The sequence below is a fragment of the Chlorocebus sabaeus genome, chromosome 2 (genome assembly GCF_047675955.1).
Source record: "Chlorocebus sabaeus isolate Y175 chromosome 2, mChlSab1.0.hap1, whole genome shotgun sequence".
Lineage (NCBI taxonomy): Eukaryota > Metazoa > Chordata > Mammalia > Primates > Cercopithecidae > Chlorocebus > Chlorocebus sabaeus.
Genome location: NC_132905.1, coordinates 785,445 through 806,776, shown reverse-complemented (window position 1 = coordinate 806,776; position 21,332 = coordinate 785,445). Strand labels below are relative to the sequence as shown.

Sequence of the window (21,332 nt, the reverse complement as noted above, 5' to 3'; positions counted from 1 at the left end):
CAGGCACCTGTGTTCCCAGCTACTCGGGAGGCTGAGGTGGGAGCATGTCTGTCTCAGGAGATGGAGGCTGCAGTGAGCCAGGATTGTGCCACTGTAGTCCAGCCTGGGCAACAGAACAAGACTCTGTCTCTTAAAAAAAAAAAAAAAGTTACAAAGGTGAGTTACATTCTGTAACAGAGATTTTAAAATTACAGAAATATATATATTTAAAAACTCACCTAGCACTGCTGGGGCTTAGGAATGTCTTTCCCAGCCTGTTTTCTCCCCACACAGCTGCCAGCCCCTGTGCTGTGCTTGGCCCTGGCCCCCTGGTCACCACGGCGTCCTCGTGGCTGAACTCAATGACTGTTCCCCAGCTTCCCTCACCATCCTTTCCCTCCCCCAGTCTTGCTGCGCACACCCCCTGCGCTCCGCCCCCATGGCAGTTTCTCTTCAGGGTGATGTAGACACCCTGCCCTCCTCTCTGGGCAGCGGGCTGCAGAGCCCTCTTACTTGGTGGTCTCAGGTGGTGTAGACGCCCCCTGCCCTCCTCTCTTCTTCCTCGGTGGCCTCAGGTGGTGTAGATGCCCCCCTGCCCTCCTCTCTTCTTCCTCGGTGGTCTCAGATGGTGTAGACGCCCCCCTGCCCTCCTCTCCTCTTCCTCGGTGGTCCCAGGTGGTGTAGACGCCCCCTGCCCTCCTCTCCTCTTCCTCGGTGGTCTCAGGTGGTGTAGACGCCCCCTGCCCTCCTCTGTTCTTCCTCGGTGGTCTCAGGTGGTGTAGACGCCCCCTGCCCTCCTCTCTTCTTCCTCAGTGGTCTCAGGTGGTGTAGACACCCCCTGCCCTCCTCTCTTCTTCCTCGGTGGTCTCAGGTGGTGTAGATGCCCCCTGCCCTCCTCTCCTCTTCCTCGGTGGCCTCAGGTGGTGTAGACGCCCCCTGCCCTCCTCTGTTCTTCCTTGGTGGTCTCAGGTGCACATGCTGAGCCGGGTGTTCTTATGGGTGGGCGAGGTGGGAGCTCTGATCGCCTGCAGCTCGAGGCGGCTCCAGGGCCTCCTGGGTGCCTCCCCAAGCTCTCTGCTCTCAAGCAAACCCTCCTGGGACCAGACAGCCAAAGTTGTTCACCACGGGGCTGCTGTTTCCATGAGTCCCTGTTCTCAAATGAGGGCTCCTCCCGGCCTCGAAGCCTGAGCGGGCGCTTCCCATGCCTGTTTGCCCTTCCGGAGCTCGCGGCCCGAGAAGTGGAGGCGGATGGTTCTCTAGGTGCGGCCGCCCAGGGTGGAGCCCCGTGAGGGCTGCCATGCCTAGAGAGGAGGGCTCCTGCTGTGTGGGGCCGGGAGGCTCCTGAGGGGGCACCGTGGTGCCCGGGCCCCGGATCGGTCTGCTCTCGGGACTGCAGCTCCTGCTGTGTGGGGCCGGGAGGCTCCTGAGGGGGCACCGCGGTGCCCGGGCCCCGGATCGGTCTGCTCTCGGGACTGCAGCTCCCGCTGTGTGGGCCGGGAGGCTCCTGAGGGGGCACCGCGGTGCCCGGGCCCCGGATCGGTCTGCTCTCGGGACTGCAGCTCCTGCTTCGTGGGGCCGGGAGGCTCCTGAGGGGGCACCGCGGTGCCTGGGCCCCGGATCGGTCTGCTCTCGGGACTGCAGGAAGGTACTGGGCAGGGTCTTTCTTGGGCTGTTGGTTTTCATCCTAAGAGTGAGTGGAAGCCAGATAGGAGGCTGCGGCCATTGGGACCCCAATTATGTCAGGGGCCTGAGACCCTGCTCCCTGAAACATGAGGGGACCAAGACCCTGGTCCCAGCCCTCAGGGTGTCTTTCTGGGCACCGGCGAGGACCCGCTGGGCACTGCCAGTGAGTGTGAGTCAGGGGAGCTGCTCCCGAGAGCAGAGCTGCCTTTCAGGAGTGACCCTGAGACCCTCCTGTGGGGTGTCCTGGGCCAACACCCCTCACCCTCACGGGGGCCCCCAGGAGCACGGGTCTTGGTGAGCCCTTGCTGGGGTCATCTGGGATGTGACCTGAGATGACCTTGGGCCTGGTGCCTCCGAGTACTTCTGTTGAACCCTTCTCATTCCATGGGAGGGGATTCTGTCCTTTATGTACCCGATGTTACTCATGGGAAACCGAGGCAGGGAAGCCCCATGTGGCCTCATAGACCCTCAGCTCTGTGGACCCACCAATCTGGGCTCTCAGGGAGCCAACGGCCTCCACGCTGAGTCTACAGCTGGGAAGGGCGTGCGGGTGCAGGGGTCCACCATGACCCTCAGAGCAGCTTCAGGGACTGGGGCTGGGGCTGGGGCTGGGTGAGCGGATCGTCCTGCCAGGCTTGGCCGCCCTCGGGTCTGCTCATGTGCCTCCACCTCCCCCAACCCCACAGTGACGTCCACCCAGCCCCGCTCCCTCCAGAGCACACCATCGTCTTCCTTGTGCGTGTGCTTCCCGAGACGCCCCGTGAGGCCTTTGCGCTGTGGCAGATGACGGCCGAGGACTTCCAGCCCGTCCTCGGGGTTCTGCTGGACGGTGATGTGGGCCCCCAGCAGTCAGGAGGAGTGGGGCAGGGAGGCCTCAGAGCCCTGGGAGGCTGTCGGAGGAAGTCCAGCCTCCAGGCCAGGCCCTCAGTGCCCCCAGGCAGCAGGGGTGTGGGCGCCCACCCTGGGTGGGAGGCAGGTGTCCCGGTCAGGGGGCCATGGGCCACACTGAGGGTCACCTTCAGTTTGGCACCCTCAGGGCTGCTCCTGGCCTGTCGTGGGGGCCGCGCTGCTCAGGGTGTAGGCCCGGCTGGCTGCAGCCCGTTCTCACCTGCTCCACCCCTTCCCTGGCAGCCGGGAGGAAGTCCCTGACCTACTTCCACCTCGACCCCAGGGCTGCCTTGCAGGAGGCCACCTTCGACCCGCAGGAAGTGAGGAAGATTTTCTTCGGGAGCTTCCACAAGGTCCTGGAAGGCTGCAGTTCACGCCGCTCTCCCCCGTTCCCCCAGCTCTGGGGCAGACGAGCCCCAGAGGGCCCTGCTGGATCCCTACTCCTCTCTCTAGAAGAGCAGGACCTTCCTTGGGAGGGAAGGTTGACCTAGGGCTCTGTCCCTCTACCCAGCTCTTCCATCTTAACTGGAGTCGAAGAGCTTCCCAGCCCGTCTCTTTGGGACCCACAGACCCCGGAGGCTCCTGCAGCAGGTGCCATTTGGTCCATTTTACAGAGGGGAAGCCGAGGCACAGCAAGGGGAAGCTCTCCCAGGGTCCCCTGAAACCTGAGGGGAGATCAGGCTCCTGACCCCAGGCCCCGGTGATGGGTGTTACTCCCCAGCTCTGGCCTGGCCTTGGGGGCTCAGGTGGGCACTGGCCCTGCCTGGGCTGTGGGGAACCTCCCGTGCTGTCTCGCAGGTGCACGTGGCTGTGGGCCGCTCCAAGGTCAGGCTCTATGTGGACTGCCGGAAGGTGGCTGAGCGGCCCCTCGGGGAGGTGGGCAGCGCACCCTCTGCCGGCTTCATCACGCTGGGGAGGCTGGCCAAGGCCAGGGGCCCCCGGAGCAGCTCGGCCGCGGTGAGTTGTCCTGCTGGGCCGCGCTGGTTGGGGCTGGCCACCTCTCTGAGCCCCTGGGGCTGAGCCGGCTCCCCTGCGTTGCAGTTTCAGCTCCAGACACTGCAGATCGTGTGCAGTGACACCTGGGCCGACGAGGACCGGTGCTGTGAGCTCCCTGCCTCGGTGTGCCCCGTCTCTTGCCCCTGTTCCACGAAGCAAGTTAGGGCTGGTGCCCACTGAGGGTCAGAGTGCCTGGGGTCTTGGCCTGTCCAGATTGCCACTGTGCTGGGAGAGATCAGGGAAGGCTTTCAGAGGAGGTGGCCTCAGGGCCAGAGGGTGAGCCCAGGGGGGGCTGGATGGAGAGTCCTGGAGGCCCTGGGAACCCCTGGGCTGGGAACCCCTGGCCCCACTCAGGGCCACGCCCACCTCGGTGGGCCCAGCCACATGCAGATGAGTCAGGAAGGGTCCCACAGCCAAGCCAGAGAGCCCCTCCCAGCCTCAGTGACTCCTCTGTGTACGCTGTGCTGGGCTTGGCTGTACTGGGGGCCCAGATGGGGGAGAGAGGGAGGGAGAAGGCACCACTCTGTCCTGGGCTCATGCGGACAGCCTGGCAGGGTGCGTACCCAGGGCTGGCTGCACACGCAGGGGCTTAGTGGCCTGAGCCTGGGACCTGCCCACTGTGCACTTGTGCCCCTGACCTTCACCCCTGTCTCCTAGGTGCAGGCCTGGAAGTCTCCCTGGAGCCCAGGTGTGCTTGGCTGAGCTCAGCTCTAGGATCAGGCGAGAGCTGGGGAGAGGGTCTCTCTGATGAGCAGGGTGTCTTTTCTTCCAGAGGGATGGAGAGACCTGCCCGGCCTTCGTGTCTGCCTGCTCCTGTTCCTCAGAGACCCCTGGGCCCCCAGGGCCCCAGGGACCCCCAGTGAGTCCAGTGGTGTCTCCCTGGGGTGACCGGGGAACCCTGGCCAACGTATCGCTGCCACTGGTGGATGTGGAACCCAGGCCCTCCCGCCCCAGCCCATCCCCCCGTCCTGCTGCAGAGCTGGAATGTACTTCATGAGCCTCCGCCCTGCTGCGCCCGCCCTGGGCCAGGAGACAGAGGCCTGGCCCAGCCCCTTCCTTCCCCCAGGCTGGGCCTCCCCGGCAAGCCCTCCTCTGGTGTGCAATCCAGTGTTTCTGAAGTGTCAGGCTTGGGACAGGTCCAGGTGCAGCTGGGATCCAGAACTCTGCTGTGGCTGCAGGGTGGGACGCGGGCCGGCTGTGAGTCACAGCCACTCGGACGGCCGCTGTCCTGGGTGCTGGCAGCCCAGCTCACCTGCAGCAGGAGCTGTAGAGTCCCTCTGCCCAGGCCTGGACCCCTGCCATGGGGACCTGAGAGGTCACTGGACCTGCCATGGCCGCAGCTGCCTCTGCTCACCCCAAGGTTCCAGCACCCCGCAGGTGATGGCTGGGGCTTCCAGAGCTGGCTCCCTGGGACCAGTCAAGCACACTCTGAGCGCAGTGTCTGCAGCCCTGTCTGCTCAGGGGGCCGGGGTCTGAACCTGGAATGCCTGACTGTGAGAGGGAAGGACGCGCTCGTGTGTCCTTGCCCTGGAAGCCCCTTTCCTTCCCCCTGACAGCAGTGGACAGACCAGGGCTGGGTGGGGCTAGGTGCTCAGGGTGGACCCAGCATGGGGCTGAGCGGCCGGTCTGTGCCCCTGTACCTCGGTTGGGGTGGTTCTGGGGGCTTAGCCCTGTTTGTGCCTCTGCAGGGCCTCCCTGGGAGGAACGGCACTCCGGGAGAGCAGGGCTTCCCCGGGCCCAGGGTAAGTTTTTGGTGAGTCCTGGGAGGTGGGGGGCCCTGGATCCTTCCTGCCAGAAGGGGACACCCCTCCCAGGGCGCTCTTGGGCGTGCGGGGAGCTGCATGGAGCCTCCCTCGGCAGGGCGCGGTCTCCCCAAGCTGCAGACAGGCAGGGACCCCAGCACCCCAGGGGTCCAGGGGGTTTGGACTGGCCTCTCCCGTGTGCCTGCTGGGCGCCTGGCCTGGGCCTGGTTACGGTGGAAGTCCCCTTTTCACCCAGAGAGGGAGGATGAACCCCCTGGCCCGACGGGGGAATCCGAGGCTTGGGGAGGTGAGGCCACCTGTCCTGTCAGCCCTGAAGGCCGCCCTTGATTTCTACGGGGCAGGCACGAGCCAGATGCCTTCTGTGTGCTGGGCTGGGCCCAGGAGCTTAGGCCCACAAAGTATTTTCAGATGTAGCAGCATATGCGCGGTGTGCGGGGGGGTGTTTCGGGGGTGGGGGTTCTGGTTCTGCAGAGATGGATGTTGAAGACGGTGCACCCAGCAATGACAGTAGCGCCCACCCCAGACGTGAGAGGGCTGCCCTCCGGGCTCGATTCTAAGCATTTACCTAAACCATGGTACTGCACAAGCATGACACAGATGCCAAAAGTGTGGTCAGCGTGCAGCGAGGCCGTCCTCCTTCCGACCCTGACCCCCACCTCTCTCCCGGCAGCCTTCCGGAGAGTTCCACATCCCCGTGAGCACAGACGTGAGCCTGGCTCCGGCGGGGCTGTCCTGTTGCACCTGCACTGCCTTTGTCGGCGGTTGTGCTGGAGCCTGAGTGCGCATCCCAGGCTCAGATTCCCTAGGAGAGTTGCTGGGTGGAAGGGTACACGCGGGCCCCTGTGCTTTGGGGTGGATGTCCCCACACTGGCCTCGCAGAGCCGTGCAAGGTGCTCCCCCGCGACAAGCCAGCACTGGCTTCCCACCCCCATCTTGTGTAACTGGCTGCTTCGGGAGCCATCTGATAGATGAAAATGCATTTCTCTTCCAAGCAGCGTGGACGCCCTTTGAAAGTGGCCCATGTTTTCTTGGTGAGATGTCCTCTGACTTCTCCACTGTTATTTTTCTTAATAATTGGTGGGCACGCTTTTTACTTGCTGGAACCAGCCCTGTGTCTGTGATGTGAGTTTTGACTGCGTTTGGCATTTTCTTGTCTTTTGACCTTGTTGGCGATGTGCGTTTCCATATAGAGTTTAAAATAACTTTCACGTAGTCCGTGTTAGTGCTCTGTTCTATGGTTTCTGAATTCTGTATCCTGTTTTAAAGGGTCTTCCTTACTCCGAGAGTAGAGAGCGCCTCCTCCTGGTTGCTCCTGGTGCTTGCAGGCCCTTTTCAGTACTCCAGGTGGATTCCCCTGGAGCTGATTTTATTACAACGCTGGGGAGGACGGAGGACGGGGAGGACTCCAGCTTCACCTCTTCACAGACCACCCGTGGTCGCCTGAGTCCTTCATTACACAGCCAGCCCCTCGTGGAAGTTAAACGCTGTTGCTCTCGTGATGTCCCAAGGCCCCTGTGTGTTTTGGGGGTTTTCAGGCGCTCCAAATCCGTCCCGTTGATTTGTCTGCTGTTCACATGCAAGGGCAGTGCTTCTTAAATTACTATAGATTTCTTTAAAATTTTCATGCCAGGCGGGCTGGTCCTCTTTTGTATTCCCCAGAATTTTTTTCCTGGCTCTCTTTGCTTATTTCATTGTTCAGTGAACTGTAGAATCGACTTATCCATTTAACCTCAACAATTCAGTTGGTGTTTTCATTGGGACCGCATTCGCTTTATAGACATACTCGGGAACAGATTACGTTTTTATGGTATTGAATCTTCTCGTCCAAAAACACGGCCATCCTGCCGTCGGTTCACAGGGCCTTTTGTGGCCCTCAGTACAGCGCGGGGACAGTCTCTTCCTACAGACCCGCTCGGTTCTCCTTCGTCCCTACATAGTTCCTTTTTGTTGCTGTTATAAGTTAGGTCTTTTCTCTCATTACGGCTTCTACTTCATTATTTTCACACAGGTTTCTTTCTCAATTATCTTCTTCTTCTTCTTTTTTTTTTTTTTTTTTTTGAGACAGAGTCTTGCTCTGTCGCCCAGGCTGGAGTGCTGTGACACAATCTTGGCTCACTGCAAGCTCCGCCTCCTGGGTTCACACCATTCTCCTGCCTCAGCCTTCAGAGTAGCTGGGACTACAGGCGCCGCCACCACACCCGGCTAATGTTTTGTACTTTTTTTTTTTAGTAGAGATGGGGTTTCACCGTGTTAGCCAGGATGGTCTTGATCTCCTAACCTCGTGATCCGCCCGCCTCGGCCTCCCAAAGTGCTGGGATTACAGGCGTGAGCCACTGCACCCGGCCTCAGTTATCTTCTTTATGATTTTCTTGGGTGTTCCAGATTTATAGTGACATCACCTGCAAAGAACACTTCACCTTCGGCTTTTCAGTCTTGATCAGTCGAATTTCTTTTTCTTATCTAATGGTGTTGGTGAATACTCCAGAATTTTGTCAGAAAGCCATGATGGTAGCAGATATTCTCATTTTCTTCTTGGCTTAACAAAAGTGCTTCTAGCATTTGACCATTAAAATGCTGTCCTGGAAGTGGAGACAGGTGCATTTTGTCATGTGGTAGTGAAGTCCATCTACTCTTATTTTATTCGATTTAAAACATCAAGAATGTGCATTAAACAAGCTCTAGTGCTGTTATGGACATAATGAAATGACTGTGCCTTTTGAGCTATTAATTGTAGGATATCCCTCAATACTGGATGATTCGTGCATCCGTCGAAAACCTGACACGGTCGCTGAATTCTCGTTATCCATGTCATGTGCTGCAGAGTTCAGCCTGCTGACATTTTGTTTTGGATTTTGCATTGATGCTTATAAATAAGACTGTCGCAGTTTTCTTTATAGTGTTTGGAACCTCAGTTTGCTTTGTTCAAAAGATAATTTGAGTTTAAATAGCAGCAGTGTGTGCCCCACAGGGCTGGATTTCCTGTAAAACCTGAGTCTATTGTTTTGGGGTCCAGGGCTTAAGAAAGTCTTCTGTGTCTTCCTTACAGTTGGCCTGTGGGGGGTCTCTGGCTTTCCCTCAGTGATTTCTGCAACGCCCCCCACACCCCTGTTGGAACCCAGAGTTGGGCAGGGGAGGGCTGGGGGTGGGGTTGGTTGGAACTGGCTTCACAGGCTTGGCTTGGCCGTTCTCTGGCGCTGCAGACCCCTACTGTGGGTGCTCCCAGACCCTCCCAGGGTGGGCAGTGAGGGTGCTGGGGCTGCCCCTGCCTCTTTAATGGAGATGTCTCCATGTGGGCCTGGGCCTGAATGCCCAGAGGGCCGGGAGGGCTGGCTGTGACCCAGAGGGGCCACAGGAGGGGCAGCCAGCGTGACCTTTTCAGGCCCTCCCCACTGCCTGTGTCTCCAGGGAGAGCCCGGGCCACCTGGACAGATGGGACCAGAAGGTCCTGGAGGCCAGCAGGGGTCACCGGGGACCCAAGGCCGCGCAGTCCCGGGGCCTGTGGTAAGTGTCACCCATTCCCCGCCCTCCTGCCCTGTGCCCCCTCTACTTCACTGTCCAGCCCGTCATCCCCCTCCAGGGTCCACCAGGGGTCAAAGGAGAGAAAGGAGACCATGGGCTCCCAGGCTTGCAGGTAGTGTGGCTGGGGCCAGGGGCCACAGGGGTTGGTGCGGCGGGGGAGGGGGGAAGTACAGGGATGGAGATGGGGAGTGCATGGGGGACACAGGGGTCGGGGGGTGAGGCCTCACAGGCAGGGCCACCTCTTTTGGATGTGACCTTGGCCCCTGCCTGGCTGGCTCCTCTGTTCTATCCCAGGGCCACCCCGGCCACCAGGGCATCCCCGGGAGAGTTGGCCTCCAGGGACCAAAGGTGCTGACTCTGGGCTTGGAGGGTTCTGTCAGGGTGGTAGAGACTGGCCTGTGGTGGGGGGGGTGACTTGGAGATGGAGGCTGTGGGGTAGGGAGAGGGAGGTGCTTCCTCCTGGGCTCCTGCTTCACCCACTGCACCACCCCCTTCAGCCTGTGGCCTGGCCAGAAGGCAGGAGAGCTCCAGCCCACCCCAGGCAGGAGCTGTCACTGAGGTGGGGTCAGGTGGGGGGTGGCTAAGTAGGAGCCTGGCAGCCTCAGCTGCCTCACCTTTGCTGCTTGGGTTACAGGGTGTATTGGGTGCTGCTGGGGGCTGTCACCATGGGAGGGCTGGGTACAGGTACAAACCCCACCCAGCTTGCGCCTTCCTATGCCATCAGGGAATGAGAGGCCTGGAGGGAACTGCTGGCCTGCCGGGACCCCCTGGCCCCAGGGTAGGCACCAACCTCCCATGACCCCCACCCCCACCCAGGGCTCCTATGTTCCAGGGTCCAGGCAGAGGCTAGTCTGAACACCAGCTGTCACCCCTAGGTCACCCCAGGAAGTGGCCTGGGAGGGCCTCACTTCTGCTAGAACTTTCTGCAGGGCCCTGTGGGTGGGTGAGCGTCTGCCCAAGAGCACTACATGCCCCCAAGTGAGGGCTCTGTGCTGAAGACTCAGTTCCTGGGAGACCTTGATGGGGGGGTCTCCTGGCATTGGCCTCAGGCTGAGTGCTGCAGGCCAAGTTGCCTCCCCGTAAGCACCACTTTGGGGGAAGCCTAACTTGCAGTCACACTGGGGCAGCTGGAACAGCTAGGGACATTTAGAGCAGCGTGGGTGCTGATAGCACTGGAGGAGGAGCACAGGGCATGGGGAGCCAGGGCCTGGAGGCAGGGGAGTCACCGCCTGCCAGAGGAATGGCCTGAGGGAGGCTGGGGCCAGCTGGGGGTCCACTGCCCTTGTCAGGTCAGGGGGGCCCTGGGACGTCCGGGAACCAGGGCTGAAGTGGGAACAGATTTGCTGGGGGCCTAAACCAAACCCTGACTTCTGTGTCTCTGCAGGGGTTCCAGGGCATGGCAGGGGCCAGGGGCACTGGTGGAGAGCGAGGACCCCCAGGGGCTGTGGGGCCCACAGTAAGTTCACTTCCAACACCCACCAGCCAGTCAAAGGTGGGGGAGGGAAGGGTGCAAGCCCCATATTCTCAGGGACTTCCTACTGACCACCCAGGGACTTCCTGTTGACAGCCCATGGACTTCCTGTTGACCACCTAGGGACTTCCTGTTGACTGCCAGGGACTTCCTGTTTACCACTCAGGGACTTCCTATTGGTGGCCCAGGGACTTCCTGTTGACCACTCAGAGACTTCCTGTTGACCACCCAGGGACTTCCTATTGACAGCCCAGGGACTTCCTGTTGACCACTCAGAGACTTCCTGTTGATCACTCAGGGACTTCCTGTTGACCGCTCAGGGACTTCCCATTTGTTATTGGAGGCCTGTTCTGAGCTGGGAGCTTGTTGTTGGTGCTAGTGCAAGAGAGTAGAGCCAGGGGCTGGTTCTGCACCTCCCCCAACCCCACCCAGGACAGACCTGGTGGAGGGGAGGTGGTGGGGCGGCAGGCTCCGTGGAGGCACCGCCATCCCCCGTAGGGGGACAGACGTGGGAGATGGGGGTGTAGTATCCCCTGGGGGATGCCTTGACTTTCAGCAGCTCCATGGGCCCCTGCTTAGGTGGGCTCCAGGTTCCCCAAGGAGCTGGAGAGGTGGAAGAAGAGATGGCAAGGAAGCACTGGCACAGGCCTGGCCTGGGCCCGGGAAGGGTCTGTTCTCTGGGCAGTGTCCCACACCTGCCATCTCCCCTAGCACAAAAATCTACAGCCAGAGGCAAGTCCTTTGTGGCACAAGTTCCAGGACTCTGCTGTAGAACCAAGCTCCTCACATGCCTGCTCTAGGGTGCAGGCAAGGACCACAGGCTCCTAGGATCTGGGAATTTGGGATTGGGCTTTGGCTCTGCCTGCCCTGTGGGGTCACACTGCCACTGTGGCTATCAGGCTGCCCAAGCCATGATCCACCCCAGGGCCATCTCGCACTTCTCATGTGTGGTCTCAGGCCATCCCTGCTGACTTCTTTTCTCTTCTCCTCATCAGGGGCTGCCGGGGCCCAAAGGGGAACGAGGAGAGAAGGTGAGTGAGACTGAGAGTCTTTGGCTCAGCTCGGGATCACCTGGGAAGGCACCAGCCACACGGGTCCCAAAGCTGCACCACCTTCCCTTCCAGGGCGAGCCGCAGTCCCTCGCCACCCTCTACCAGCTTGTGAGCCAGGCCTGTGAGTCCGCCATCCAGAGTGAGTGAAGCCAGTAGCCCTGCACCTGTGCCCAGCACACCTGTCTGTCCTCACAGTGGCCAGGCCGAGGGAGGCCGCCTTTACCCACCGTTAGCACACCTGGGTATCCTGGCATGGCCTGCCCAGGCCTCGCATCCCCTGGCTCCCACTGCATCCCGCTGCCACCCTTCCTTCCCACAGCACACGTGTCAAAGTTTGACTCCTTCCACGAGAACACCAGGCCCCCAATGCCCATCTTGGAGCAGAAGCTGGAGCCGGGCACTGAGCCCCTGGGGTCCCCTGGCGCCCGCAGCAAGGCCCTGCTTCCTGGAGAATGGAGGCAGGGTAGCCACCACCTAGAGGGCAGAGGTACTGGGCTCCTGGCTCTTGGGGAGGGAGTTGTGGCCAGCGGGGAGCCGGTTGTCCCTTGGTCCTGGGGCTGGAGCATCGATCTGTGTCAGCACAGCAGCCCCTGCTGGAGACACCACTGTCCAGCCTCTGGGGTGCGGTGGCGAGGACACAGGGCTTCCCTGAGCCCAGACAAAGCCAGTCATGACGCAGAGGTCAGCCTTGGCCTGGCCTTCCAAGGCCCTCAAGGTGACCCCTTCCCCAATCTTCAGGAAACAATCTTCAGGAAACAGGAGCTGCCTGCTTAGGGCCACCCAGGAGGGCCCAGCCTACCTTCCATCCTCCCTCCCTCCCTCCTGCCCTCGCGTCCTCCCCGTCCCCCCTCTCCCGCCCTCTCATCCTCCTGGCTACTGCTTCCCCCGCCTCTCCCCACCCAGCACGGAGCCGCAGGCTCCCGTGACCTTGGTGCTCCTCCTCCTCTGAGGTGGCAGCGGTGGGTCATGACTTGGATGCTGAGATGGAGGAAAGGCTGATTTGGGAGCTGGAGCTGGAGAGGGGCGTCCATGGGGAGGACAGACAGGGAGATGACCCAGCCAGATGAGGATTGAGTTCTGCACTGGCCGAGGCAGCAGCAGCTAGACAAGGGTGACAGGCACTGTCACAGGGCCCCCAGCTGACACCTCCCCACCTGGCCATGCCCCCTCAAACCTGTCATGGAGCCCAAGGGGCACCTGTGTGGGGCACAGGGACCTGGCACGCTGCTGTCCCCCAGATCTCAGCCTCCATCTGAGGACCAGACCTGCTGCCTGCACCCAGGGAGGGGCCCTGACACCCTCTGTCCCCGTCAGAACAGGGCCTCAAGCCACTGCATTGCTCCATCCTCATATACCCTCCCTTTCCTTGCAGGGGAGCCTGGAGCTGTTGGTCAGACGGGCAGCCCTGGGCAGCAGGGGGGCTAGCACCCAGGGCCTCTGGGAGCGACAGGTGAGCCCCTGCTGCCTGCACCTGCCAGGGCTGAGGGCATCCAGGAAGGAGGAATTCCTGAGGGGCTGACGGGTGGGGCCTTGTGCTATCCAGGGTGGGGTGCTGCGAGCACAAGGCCCAGCACAGGCAGGTGAGGTGGCCCTGGGGAAAGTAGGGTCAACTGTGGACCCCATAGGGGCAACAGGAATGTGGGATCACAGGCTGTGGGGCCGCAGGGCGTGGGGTCCTGGAGACGGATTGGCATGCCGGGAGCCTGCTCGACCTCGTGGGCTGCAGAGTTGCATGCTGGGATGGAGGACGCCCTGACCAGGGTATAGTGCAGCAGGGAGAGTGGAGCTCAGGTGTTTGCTCAGTGGGCACCTGGTCCAGTTGTGGGAAAGCTCACAGGAGTCCCAGGAGGGGCCTGTGAGGCCCCGGGTATGTCGATGAGAGAGGCAGGGTGGGGGCTGTGGTGGCCCCAGGTAACCTCTGCCTTCCTCAGGAAGCGCTGGGCAGGTAGCCCCTGTGTGCAAACTTAGCTGAGGGGCTGGTCCCAGGAGCAGGTGTGGGGACAGGGTGCAGGTGGGTACAGCACAACTCCGGCCTCAAGTAGCTTCAGGGGCCAGAGTGTGGCACGGGTGTGTGACCTGGGCCCGTGAGGGGCCGGTGCCTTTGAGCGAGGGGACTCGGCAGGGGCTAGGAGGGCCAAGGAGCACAGGCAGGAGACTCGGGGGCTCCTGGCCAAGCTGGGGCAAGAGGGCAGCTGCCCGAGATGCCTGAGTCAGGACAGAGCCCAGGACTAAGGACAAGCAACCTTGCTTCTCCTCCACAGACCCATCAGAGAATGACCCTACCCACAGCCCTGCCCACAATCCTGCCCACCCACGGCCCTGCTGGACACAGCGTGTGGAAACCCAGGCACTGGCCCTGAGCCTGTGTCCACCTGTCTTCAGCCTTTCAGATCTGTCCGCCCTTCTCTCCTGCCAGGACATTTTCTGCACTGTCCCGAGGAACCCTGTGCCTTCCTCCCTGGGTTTGTCTGGAAACCAAGAGCGACCACATCCTGGAAAAGCCAGGAGAAAAGCTCAGGAAGTGCCTGCAGGTGGAAGGAGAGGGAAGGAGCAGCCTTGGCCAAGGCCCACCCCACGCCCTTGGCTCTGTAGCATTTCCAAGTTCAGATAAACCACCGAGTGCTCACCCACCCAAGCGAGGCGGGAGTCATTTCCCTGGAGGGTGTCCCCCACCCTGGCTCCGTGCACCCCACCTTGAGGCCCTGCAGCTCCAGCTGCAGTGGAGAAGGGGAGGGGCTGGGCTGATGGTAAATCGGGTCCAGGAGGGCAGTGGTGCCCCATGGCCGTCTCACTAGCTCTCACACAGGCTCACCAGCATGCCCTGCCCCTTTCTCTGGGCCTCATCAAAGCCTGGCCGAGGCCCTGCAGACCCTCCTCACTCTGCACCTCACGCAGGGAACAGATAGCTCCACTGCTGTCCCACTGGTCACCTGCACGGTGGCTCCTGCCTCAGAACAGCACTCCCACCCTGACCCCAGCACCTTTGCATCTGGGAACAGGCAGGGTCCTGCCTGCCTCATTGTCCCCTCTGTCTCCAGCTCAAGAGGGAGTTCAGATCCTGTGTGTGAGTGGCCACCCCTCACACACCCAGCCCTGTGCTAAGTTCCTTGTGCAGGGCCATTGCTTTGAGACTTGGCACCATCAGCCCTGGTCCTTGGGGTCTCAGAGCAAGGTCATCCCTCAGCAGGCTTCTGACCTGCGTGCTCCTCAGCACTTCTGCCCAGGTCTCTCCCAACCATCACAGACACTATGAGCTGGACTTCCTGCCTTATCTCCACTGTGTTGCAAACAGCATGAGGGCAAGCTCAGAACACACACCTGGGCTTCTGGGCCTTGTGGCCTGTGGAGGTGATGTGGGAACTTCTACTTCCTTCCCAAATAAATATTCAGTAACTAGTCCACTATTACCACTTAGGCAGCTAAGCAAGATAGGTGCCAGAAATGAAGAAGGAACCCATATCATTGAGGAGAGAATGAAAAGTATTAAAAAGGAACAGAGAGAGACCCTTGATATTGACAGAAGGAAAACCCACCAAGATCCCTAGTGCAGCACTGCATGCACCAAAGCATACCCCAAAGAGGTGAGTGCAAAACAGCTTCAGGGCAAACACTTCGTCTGTGATTCAACCGTTCCAGGAACTGACCAGACCTGGAGACCAAATGGAGAGTGATAGGGTCAGCAGGATGGGAGAGAGTGCCTGCACCCACAGGAGCTGCAGCCCTGACTGAGGCCAGGAAGCACCCCCAAATGCCAGCTCCCACGGCAGCATGAGGACAGAAACAGACCACTGAGAATTCCCAAGGTTTGTGGACAAGTCAGAGGTCAAAGAAGTCAGGTGCCGTCAATACAGATTTTGCCCTGAGGGACCAGGAGAGCATGTGGCCAAAGTAGGTGCAGGTAAAGCAGCATCTGGGGAAGAGTCATAGCCTTCAGTGCAGGTATCAGACACAGTTGTTGAGAGCAGCAGCCCAAGCCAGCCCCTCCGTCCTGCAGGGAGGACACCTAGGTCATTTGACTTCTGCTGGGGAGCTGAGTTGCTTCAGATTGTGTGACCAGTGACACAGCTTGGTTGCACTCACTTGGTTTCTCTAGGGCTGGGAATTAAATGTCTCCTGCTGAACTGAGAAGGCTTTTTGAGCAGTGGAGTGAGCAGGCTTTGTCATGAGGCAGGAGTGGGGCTAGAATCAAGCCCAGAGCCCACAGGGCATCCAGAGCCTTCCAAAGGAGCCCCTCACCTGGGCTCTCCAATTTGAAGGGACTGGGCACTGGGTGGCTCATGGAGACCACACTGGCAGCCAGGAGGAGGCAGCCTGGAGGGGAGGAACCAGGGTCACTCCAATCCCACCAACCTCTCAGCTGCCCTACCCTCACCACCCTGCTGACGCCAGTGACGAGGCTCAGCCTCAAAATGGGAGTCCGGGTGCCTTCAGGAAACTGAGTTCATGCTGGAGGCCAATTAAAATGGCACAGCAAAGGCAGCGGCCAGCTGGTGCCCAGGCAGCTTAGGGACTGGTTCCTGAGGCCCCACCCACCCCAGCCTGTGCAGTGAAGCTGAGTACGAATCAAAGGTGAGGATGGGCAAGGGAACTGAGAGCAGCCCCCGGATGCAACGCACCGGCCTGGCTCCTCTGTTTACAGGAAGGCAGCCTCCCCGAGACCCAGCCGACCTGCGCATCTCCCGTCAACCCCGACTCCACCGCATCCCTCCGGGTTTTTAGGAGCCCCCGGGGACTGAGCTGAGGCTCACGCTCCTGGCCAGAGTGCTGGGTTCCTGGCAGTGTCTCCCTGGCTCCCTTCACGGCCACAGCTCTCCTCTCCAGAGGCCCCTCTGTAGTGGGCCTCAGTTCCCTCCCCACCCCCAGAGGCAGCACAGCTTCAGCCCTCTGCAGTGTGGGGGCTCCAGGAGGAAATGCAGGGAGGGGCTCGGTCTTGGCCTGGAGCTCATGGCCTGAGGCGCTGCCCCGTGTCACCCCCATGCCCGTGCAGTCCCAGATGTTCAGCTGAGGCCACGAAGGTGGTGCGATGCGAGGCTGATCTGACGCTAAGCTCAGGCCCCTGAGGTCATGGGGGTTGGGAGGTCTTGGAGTCTCAGGGCTCATGCTGGCGCCACAGGGTGGTGTGGTCGTGTGGCCTGTAAGGGGCCCTGCAGCCATGCGTATCTGACTTGCCTCCCAGGTCTGCAGGCAGTGCCAAGTGACTCTGCCTGAGGCCCCAAAAGCACAAAAGCAACCCTGGAAGCTCCAGGCCTTCACAGCCCCCCCCCCCCCCCGAGAGCCACCTGCAAGGTGGGGAGCTGGGAAGAACGGCTCAGTGATGAGCTCGGAGGGAGGGGTGGGCACAGCCCTCAGGAAGGCAGGTGGGTGCAGGCCTGGGAGGAATGTGTAGCAGGAGGCAGGGGGTGCTGTGCCCACAGGACCACCAGGTGAGGCATGGCCACCCGCAGAGGATGGCTCTGGCCCAGGCAGTGTCAGAAACAGGAGCTGAGGAAACCCAACCCCAATTGTAGAGGAGGCTGCCCTGATGCCGTCTGCACCTGGGGGGTGATGTATGGCTGCCAGCCCCTTCACCTACCAAGGACCAGGGCAATGGCGACGGGAGAGTGGGGACATGTGGACCCACACATGCACACACACCAGGGCAGATGGTGGGGGAAGCCAGTGTCTGAAGATTCAGTTCATTTCTTGGGGAAGGGCGTGGAACATTTGAACTTGAGCCAGAGCCCAGAGGTTTCATAATACAGCCCACCGTCGTGATCTGATGGTGAGCACAGAACTCCATGCCCAGTGGAGAAACACTGTCCTCTCACACGTATGGAATATCCGCACACTAACCATGAACTCGGCTACAAAGAAACCTTACATTCCAAAGGACCATGCGGTTGAGAACTCACTCACTGACTGATGAAACTGGAAAAACAACCAACAATAACAAGCTAAACAATGCCTCTAGAAGCTAAAAGACGAACCCATGACTCCACAATAATTCATGGGTTAAAGAGAAAAAAGGAAACGTGAAGATACTTGTAACCACATAAAGATGGATGCAGCACCATGTCAGAATCTCTGTGCTGCAGCTAAAGTGGTACCTAGAGGGCAATTTATAGCCGTAAATACAGTGCTTTGTTTTGTGTTTTGTTTTTTGAGACAAGGTCTTGCTCTGTCACCCAGGCTGGAGTACACTGACATGATCTCGGCTCACTGCAACCTCTGTGCCACCCTGGGCTCAAGTGGTCCTCCCACCTAGGTCTTCTGAGTAGCAGAAACCACAGGCGTGCACCACGATGCATGGCTAATGTTTTTTGTATTTTTAAAATAGAGACAGGGTTTTGCTGTGTTACCCAGGCTGGTCTTGAACTTCTGAACTCAAACAATCCACCCTCCGTGGCCTCCCGAAGTGTTAGGATTGCAGGTGTGAGTCACCGCGCCCGGCCCTTAAACACTTTTTTTTTTGAGACAGAGTCTTGCTCTGTCGCCAGGGCTGGAGTGCAGTGGCCAGGTCTCAGCTCACTGCAAGCTCCGCCTCCCAGGTTTACGCCATTCTCCTGCCTCAGCCTCCCGTGTAGCTGGGACTACAGGCGCCCGCCACCTCGCCCAGCTAGTTTTTTGTATTTTTTAGTAGAGACGGGGTTTCACCGTGTTAGCCAGGATGGTCTCGGCCTCCCAAAGTGCTGGGATTACAGGCTTGAGCCACCGCGCCCGGCCCTAAACACAGTTTTTAGGGAAGATTCCAACTCAAACGATTTTAAATAGTAGAAAATAAACCCTGAAGCAGCATGCATTCATTAGTACTGTGTTTTGCTGTATTTAATTAAAACCTGATTGCCATTCCCGAAATCTGTTTTTGCCATCACATGTAAAGTCCTGTGGGCAGGAGTGGACACTGAGAGAATCCCAAGCTGTTTGGCCGTCCTTGGCACATAGCTGGTCTTCATCAGAAGATGGCTGCTGCTGCTCCAGGAGTTACACCTCACTGGGGCGAAGGGGCGGGGGTCATACTGGGTGAAGAGCAACAGCGTTAATAGGAGTCCCGCTTGGAGACTTCTGCTTGTACCTAATGACAAAGACTGCAACTCTCCTTGTCCAGAAAACAGACGTTTTAGCTGAACACACCACCACCTCCCACAAAGTGGTTAAATGCATCATGTAGGGCTCGATGTGGCTTCAAGTAACAACAACAACAGGGTAAGAGTGACTCTCACAGCGTGGAAGTGACCCTGTCAGAGGCACGGGGAGGCCCTTTCCCTCGGCTGGCTCTGCATCCTCCACACAGGACACTGCCCTGGTCTCCGCTGCTGGGTCACCTTCCAGCAACAGGAAGAGAGGGGAGAAGAGCTGGCCTGGAATCGGGTCGTATTCCAGCAACAGGAAGAGAAGGGAGAAGAGCTGGCCTGGAATCGGGTCGTATTCCAACAACAGGAAGAGAAGGGAGAAGGGCTGGCTCGGAACCTTGAAGGGCACATTCCAAAGGTGTCCTTGCCACTGTCAGCTACATCCCCGTGGCCAGATGTTGTCCCACAGCCAGGCGGAGCTGCAAGAGTAGAGCCTTTTCTGGCTCCTCCCTGAGGCAGGAGGGGAAAGGGAGGGTGGGGCCAGCCGTGGGCCAGCCACAGGGAGGAAGGCGGCCCCCATGTCCCCCAGGGCTCAGTGAAGTGCACCTGGCCTGAGAAACGAGAGGGCCACCACAGCGCTGGGGCAAAGAGGACAAAACCACAGATGAAGAGGCTGAAAACCAGAGCCCTCTGACCCATTTTACGCCAACAGATCTGCAGGCCCAGGTGAAATGGGCGTTCAGACATCCGCATTTCCAGAAGAGTCACCACAAAGACTCCTGGAAACAAGATGGCCACTAACAGAGGTTCCTGCCCAGCGAGACACCAGGACTGGGGAGGGAGCCCAGCAAATCCAGGATCTGAATACAGAAGCTGAGAAACCCTGAGGATGACTCAGGCCACCCTTTGTGTGCACATGTGTGCGTGTGTCCGCTTGCCTGCATGCCCGTGTGTGTGACAGTAGCCCACAAGAAACCATTACATGACGGTGGACTGTCTCCTCCCCAAATCCGTACACACACACGAGCCATGCATTTGCAAACACACACCCGTACGCACACGTACTCACACATTCGTGCACGCACAGCGCTGTTATCCATGTTGAGGGGACGTATTCACAAGGGAAAGTGAGGTATCCGAGATCAAAAGCATTGGGAGAGACAAAACAGAGAATCTGTACCAGGCAGAGAAGAATTCATGTTTGTTCTCTTTGGCCTATTTTTTAAAATTGTAATCTCTTAAAGAGGCAAGGAGGGATATCAGTAACATGACACCAGAATTACAGGTATAAAGGAAAACCAACTAGGAATATGATGTGTATAAAACAAACGAGAAATTTTAAAAGCGGAGCTGTAAGATCAGGTCTGAGACGCCTCCCGGGAGGCTTTGGGAAAAGATAAAAAGGAAACAGAACATGTGTTAGCACCCACACGACGGGGGCTCTACGAGGAAAGAAACAGCAAGAAGTGGGGAATGGTGAACATAACTGGGTTTTCTGCAGATGTGTGCATTAGAGAAAGATTTAAGATCTCAGATTTAAAGGGCTCAGAATGTCAAATGGAGTGAGTTTTTAAATGTACCCTTAGGTTCCTCAATGCCATATATAATGCAATACATAATGATGATGGAGAAAAAAATTCTTTTAAAAATCTTTAGTACATATACTAAAATTGGAACGCTACAGAGAAGATTAACATGGCCCCTGTGCTGGGATGACACACAGTCAAAAGAAAAAAAAAAAAATAGAAAAATCTTTCCAGGGAAAACCTGCAGCCCAGACTACAGAAGAACCAGGGGCCAGAGAGGAGATGCTGGGACGGTGGCTCCACAGGGTTCAAGAAAACATGCTCGCATTTCATATCCAGAGAATTATCACTTAAATGAAGGAGACAAAAATACATTCTGCATCCCAGAGCGTCAGAAGGAGTCAAACACAAGATCTTCTCTGAAAATACCACTGGAGGAAGTATTCTGCAAAAAAGGGAAAATGATCAGAAATTATACCAGATACCTGGGAAAATCCCACAGTCAGTGTAAAACTTAGTAAAGTTCACTATGGACCAAATAATGAAGCCCTTCATCCCAGACAAATTGTGTCTGTGGCAATCCAGAGCTGAAATTCTAGGTTATTCCCGTGCGTCTGGCGTGTGGGAGGCCACAATTCCTGAAGGCACGCTGGGGTACTTGTCTTCTTTGGAGGTGGGAGGCATTCTTCAGATCAATATACTGAGCTCTTGAAAACATAAATGCGCCGGGCGCGGTGGCTCAAGCCTGTAATCCAGCACTTTGGGAGGCCGAGACGGGTGGATCACAAGGTCAGGAGATCGAGACCATCCTGGCTAACACGGCGAAACCCCGTCTCTACTAAAAAATACAAAAAAAAACTAGCTGGGCATGGTGGCGGGCGCCTGTAGTCCCAGGTACTTGGGAGGCTGAGGCAGGAGAACGGCGTGAACCCGGGAGGCAGAGCTTGCAGTGAGCTGAGATCCGGCCACTGCACTCCAGTTTGGGTGACAGAGCAAGACTCCGTCTCAAAAAAAAATAAAACAAATTAAAAAAAAAATAATAAATAAATGCTTGTTTTGAGTTAGGAGCAGTCACCAGGGAATGTGTAGCTTCCAGAGCAGTTGACTATACCAGTTTTCTCCCACAGAAGGGATGGAACGTATTTCCACAACAACAACAACAAACCACAGAGATGGCCTAAATATATCCCGCTGTAGTAGAAATTGCAATACCTCTCGCTGATCGAAGGATGAATTCTCCAGATAGCATTTAAAGACGACATGCAGCTTTCTGCTTCCAGCCATGGTAGAGCCGTCCTGGGCCAGTAACAGCCGCAGAGCTGGGCAACATGCTCGCGACACTGTCTCCAGCCACTTCCATGGGAACGGAGACCAGACAGTGAGCCTCCACCCTTATCTCACGCCAG

At 58.4% G+C, this 21,332-nt stretch overlaps 1 protein-coding gene and 1 non-coding gene across 3 annotated transcripts in view; both read left to right on the top strand.

The window, feature by feature from the left end:
- COL20A1 (collagen type XX alpha 1 chain) overlaps nt 1-18,171 on the top strand; it is a 42,616-nt gene extending 24,445 nt beyond the window's left edge. For both annotated transcript variants that reach the window (XM_073005290.1, XM_073005289.1), the window contains 16 exons: nt 2,349-2,491; nt 2,794-2,903; nt 3,349-3,507; nt 3,592-3,669; nt 4,319-4,405; nt 5,235-5,288; nt 8,715-8,810; nt 8,887-8,940; nt 9,123-9,176; nt 9,553-9,606; nt 10,213-10,284; nt 11,295-11,330; nt 11,424-11,490; nt 11,671-11,838; nt 12,724-12,801; nt 13,768-18,171. In XM_073005290.1, the coding sequence (XP_072861391.1) occupies nt 2,349-2,491; nt 2,794-2,903; nt 3,349-3,507; nt 3,592-3,669; nt 4,319-4,405; nt 5,235-5,288; nt 8,715-8,810; nt 8,887-8,940; nt 9,123-9,176; nt 9,553-9,606; nt 10,213-10,284; nt 11,295-11,330; nt 11,424-11,490; nt 11,671-11,838; nt 12,724-12,776 (1,285 nt within the window). In that variant the 3' untranslated portion in view covers nt 12,777-12,801; nt 13,768-18,171. The remainder of the gene's footprint in view (nt 1-2,348; nt 2,492-2,793; nt 2,904-3,348; nt 3,508-3,591; nt 3,670-4,318; nt 4,406-5,234; nt 5,289-8,714; nt 8,811-8,886; nt 8,941-9,122; nt 9,177-9,552; nt 9,607-10,212; nt 10,285-11,294; nt 11,331-11,423; nt 11,491-11,670; nt 11,839-12,723; nt 12,802-13,767) is intronic.
- Nucleotides 18,172-20,036: 1,865 nt separating this feature from the next.
- LOC119618642 (U6 spliceosomal RNA) lies at nt 20,037-20,147 on the top strand. Its single transcript, XR_005235018.2, has one exon. It is a non-coding gene; the product is annotated as a U6 spliceosomal RNA (small nuclear RNA).
- The last annotated feature ends 1,185 nt before the right edge of the window (nt 20,148-21,332 follow it).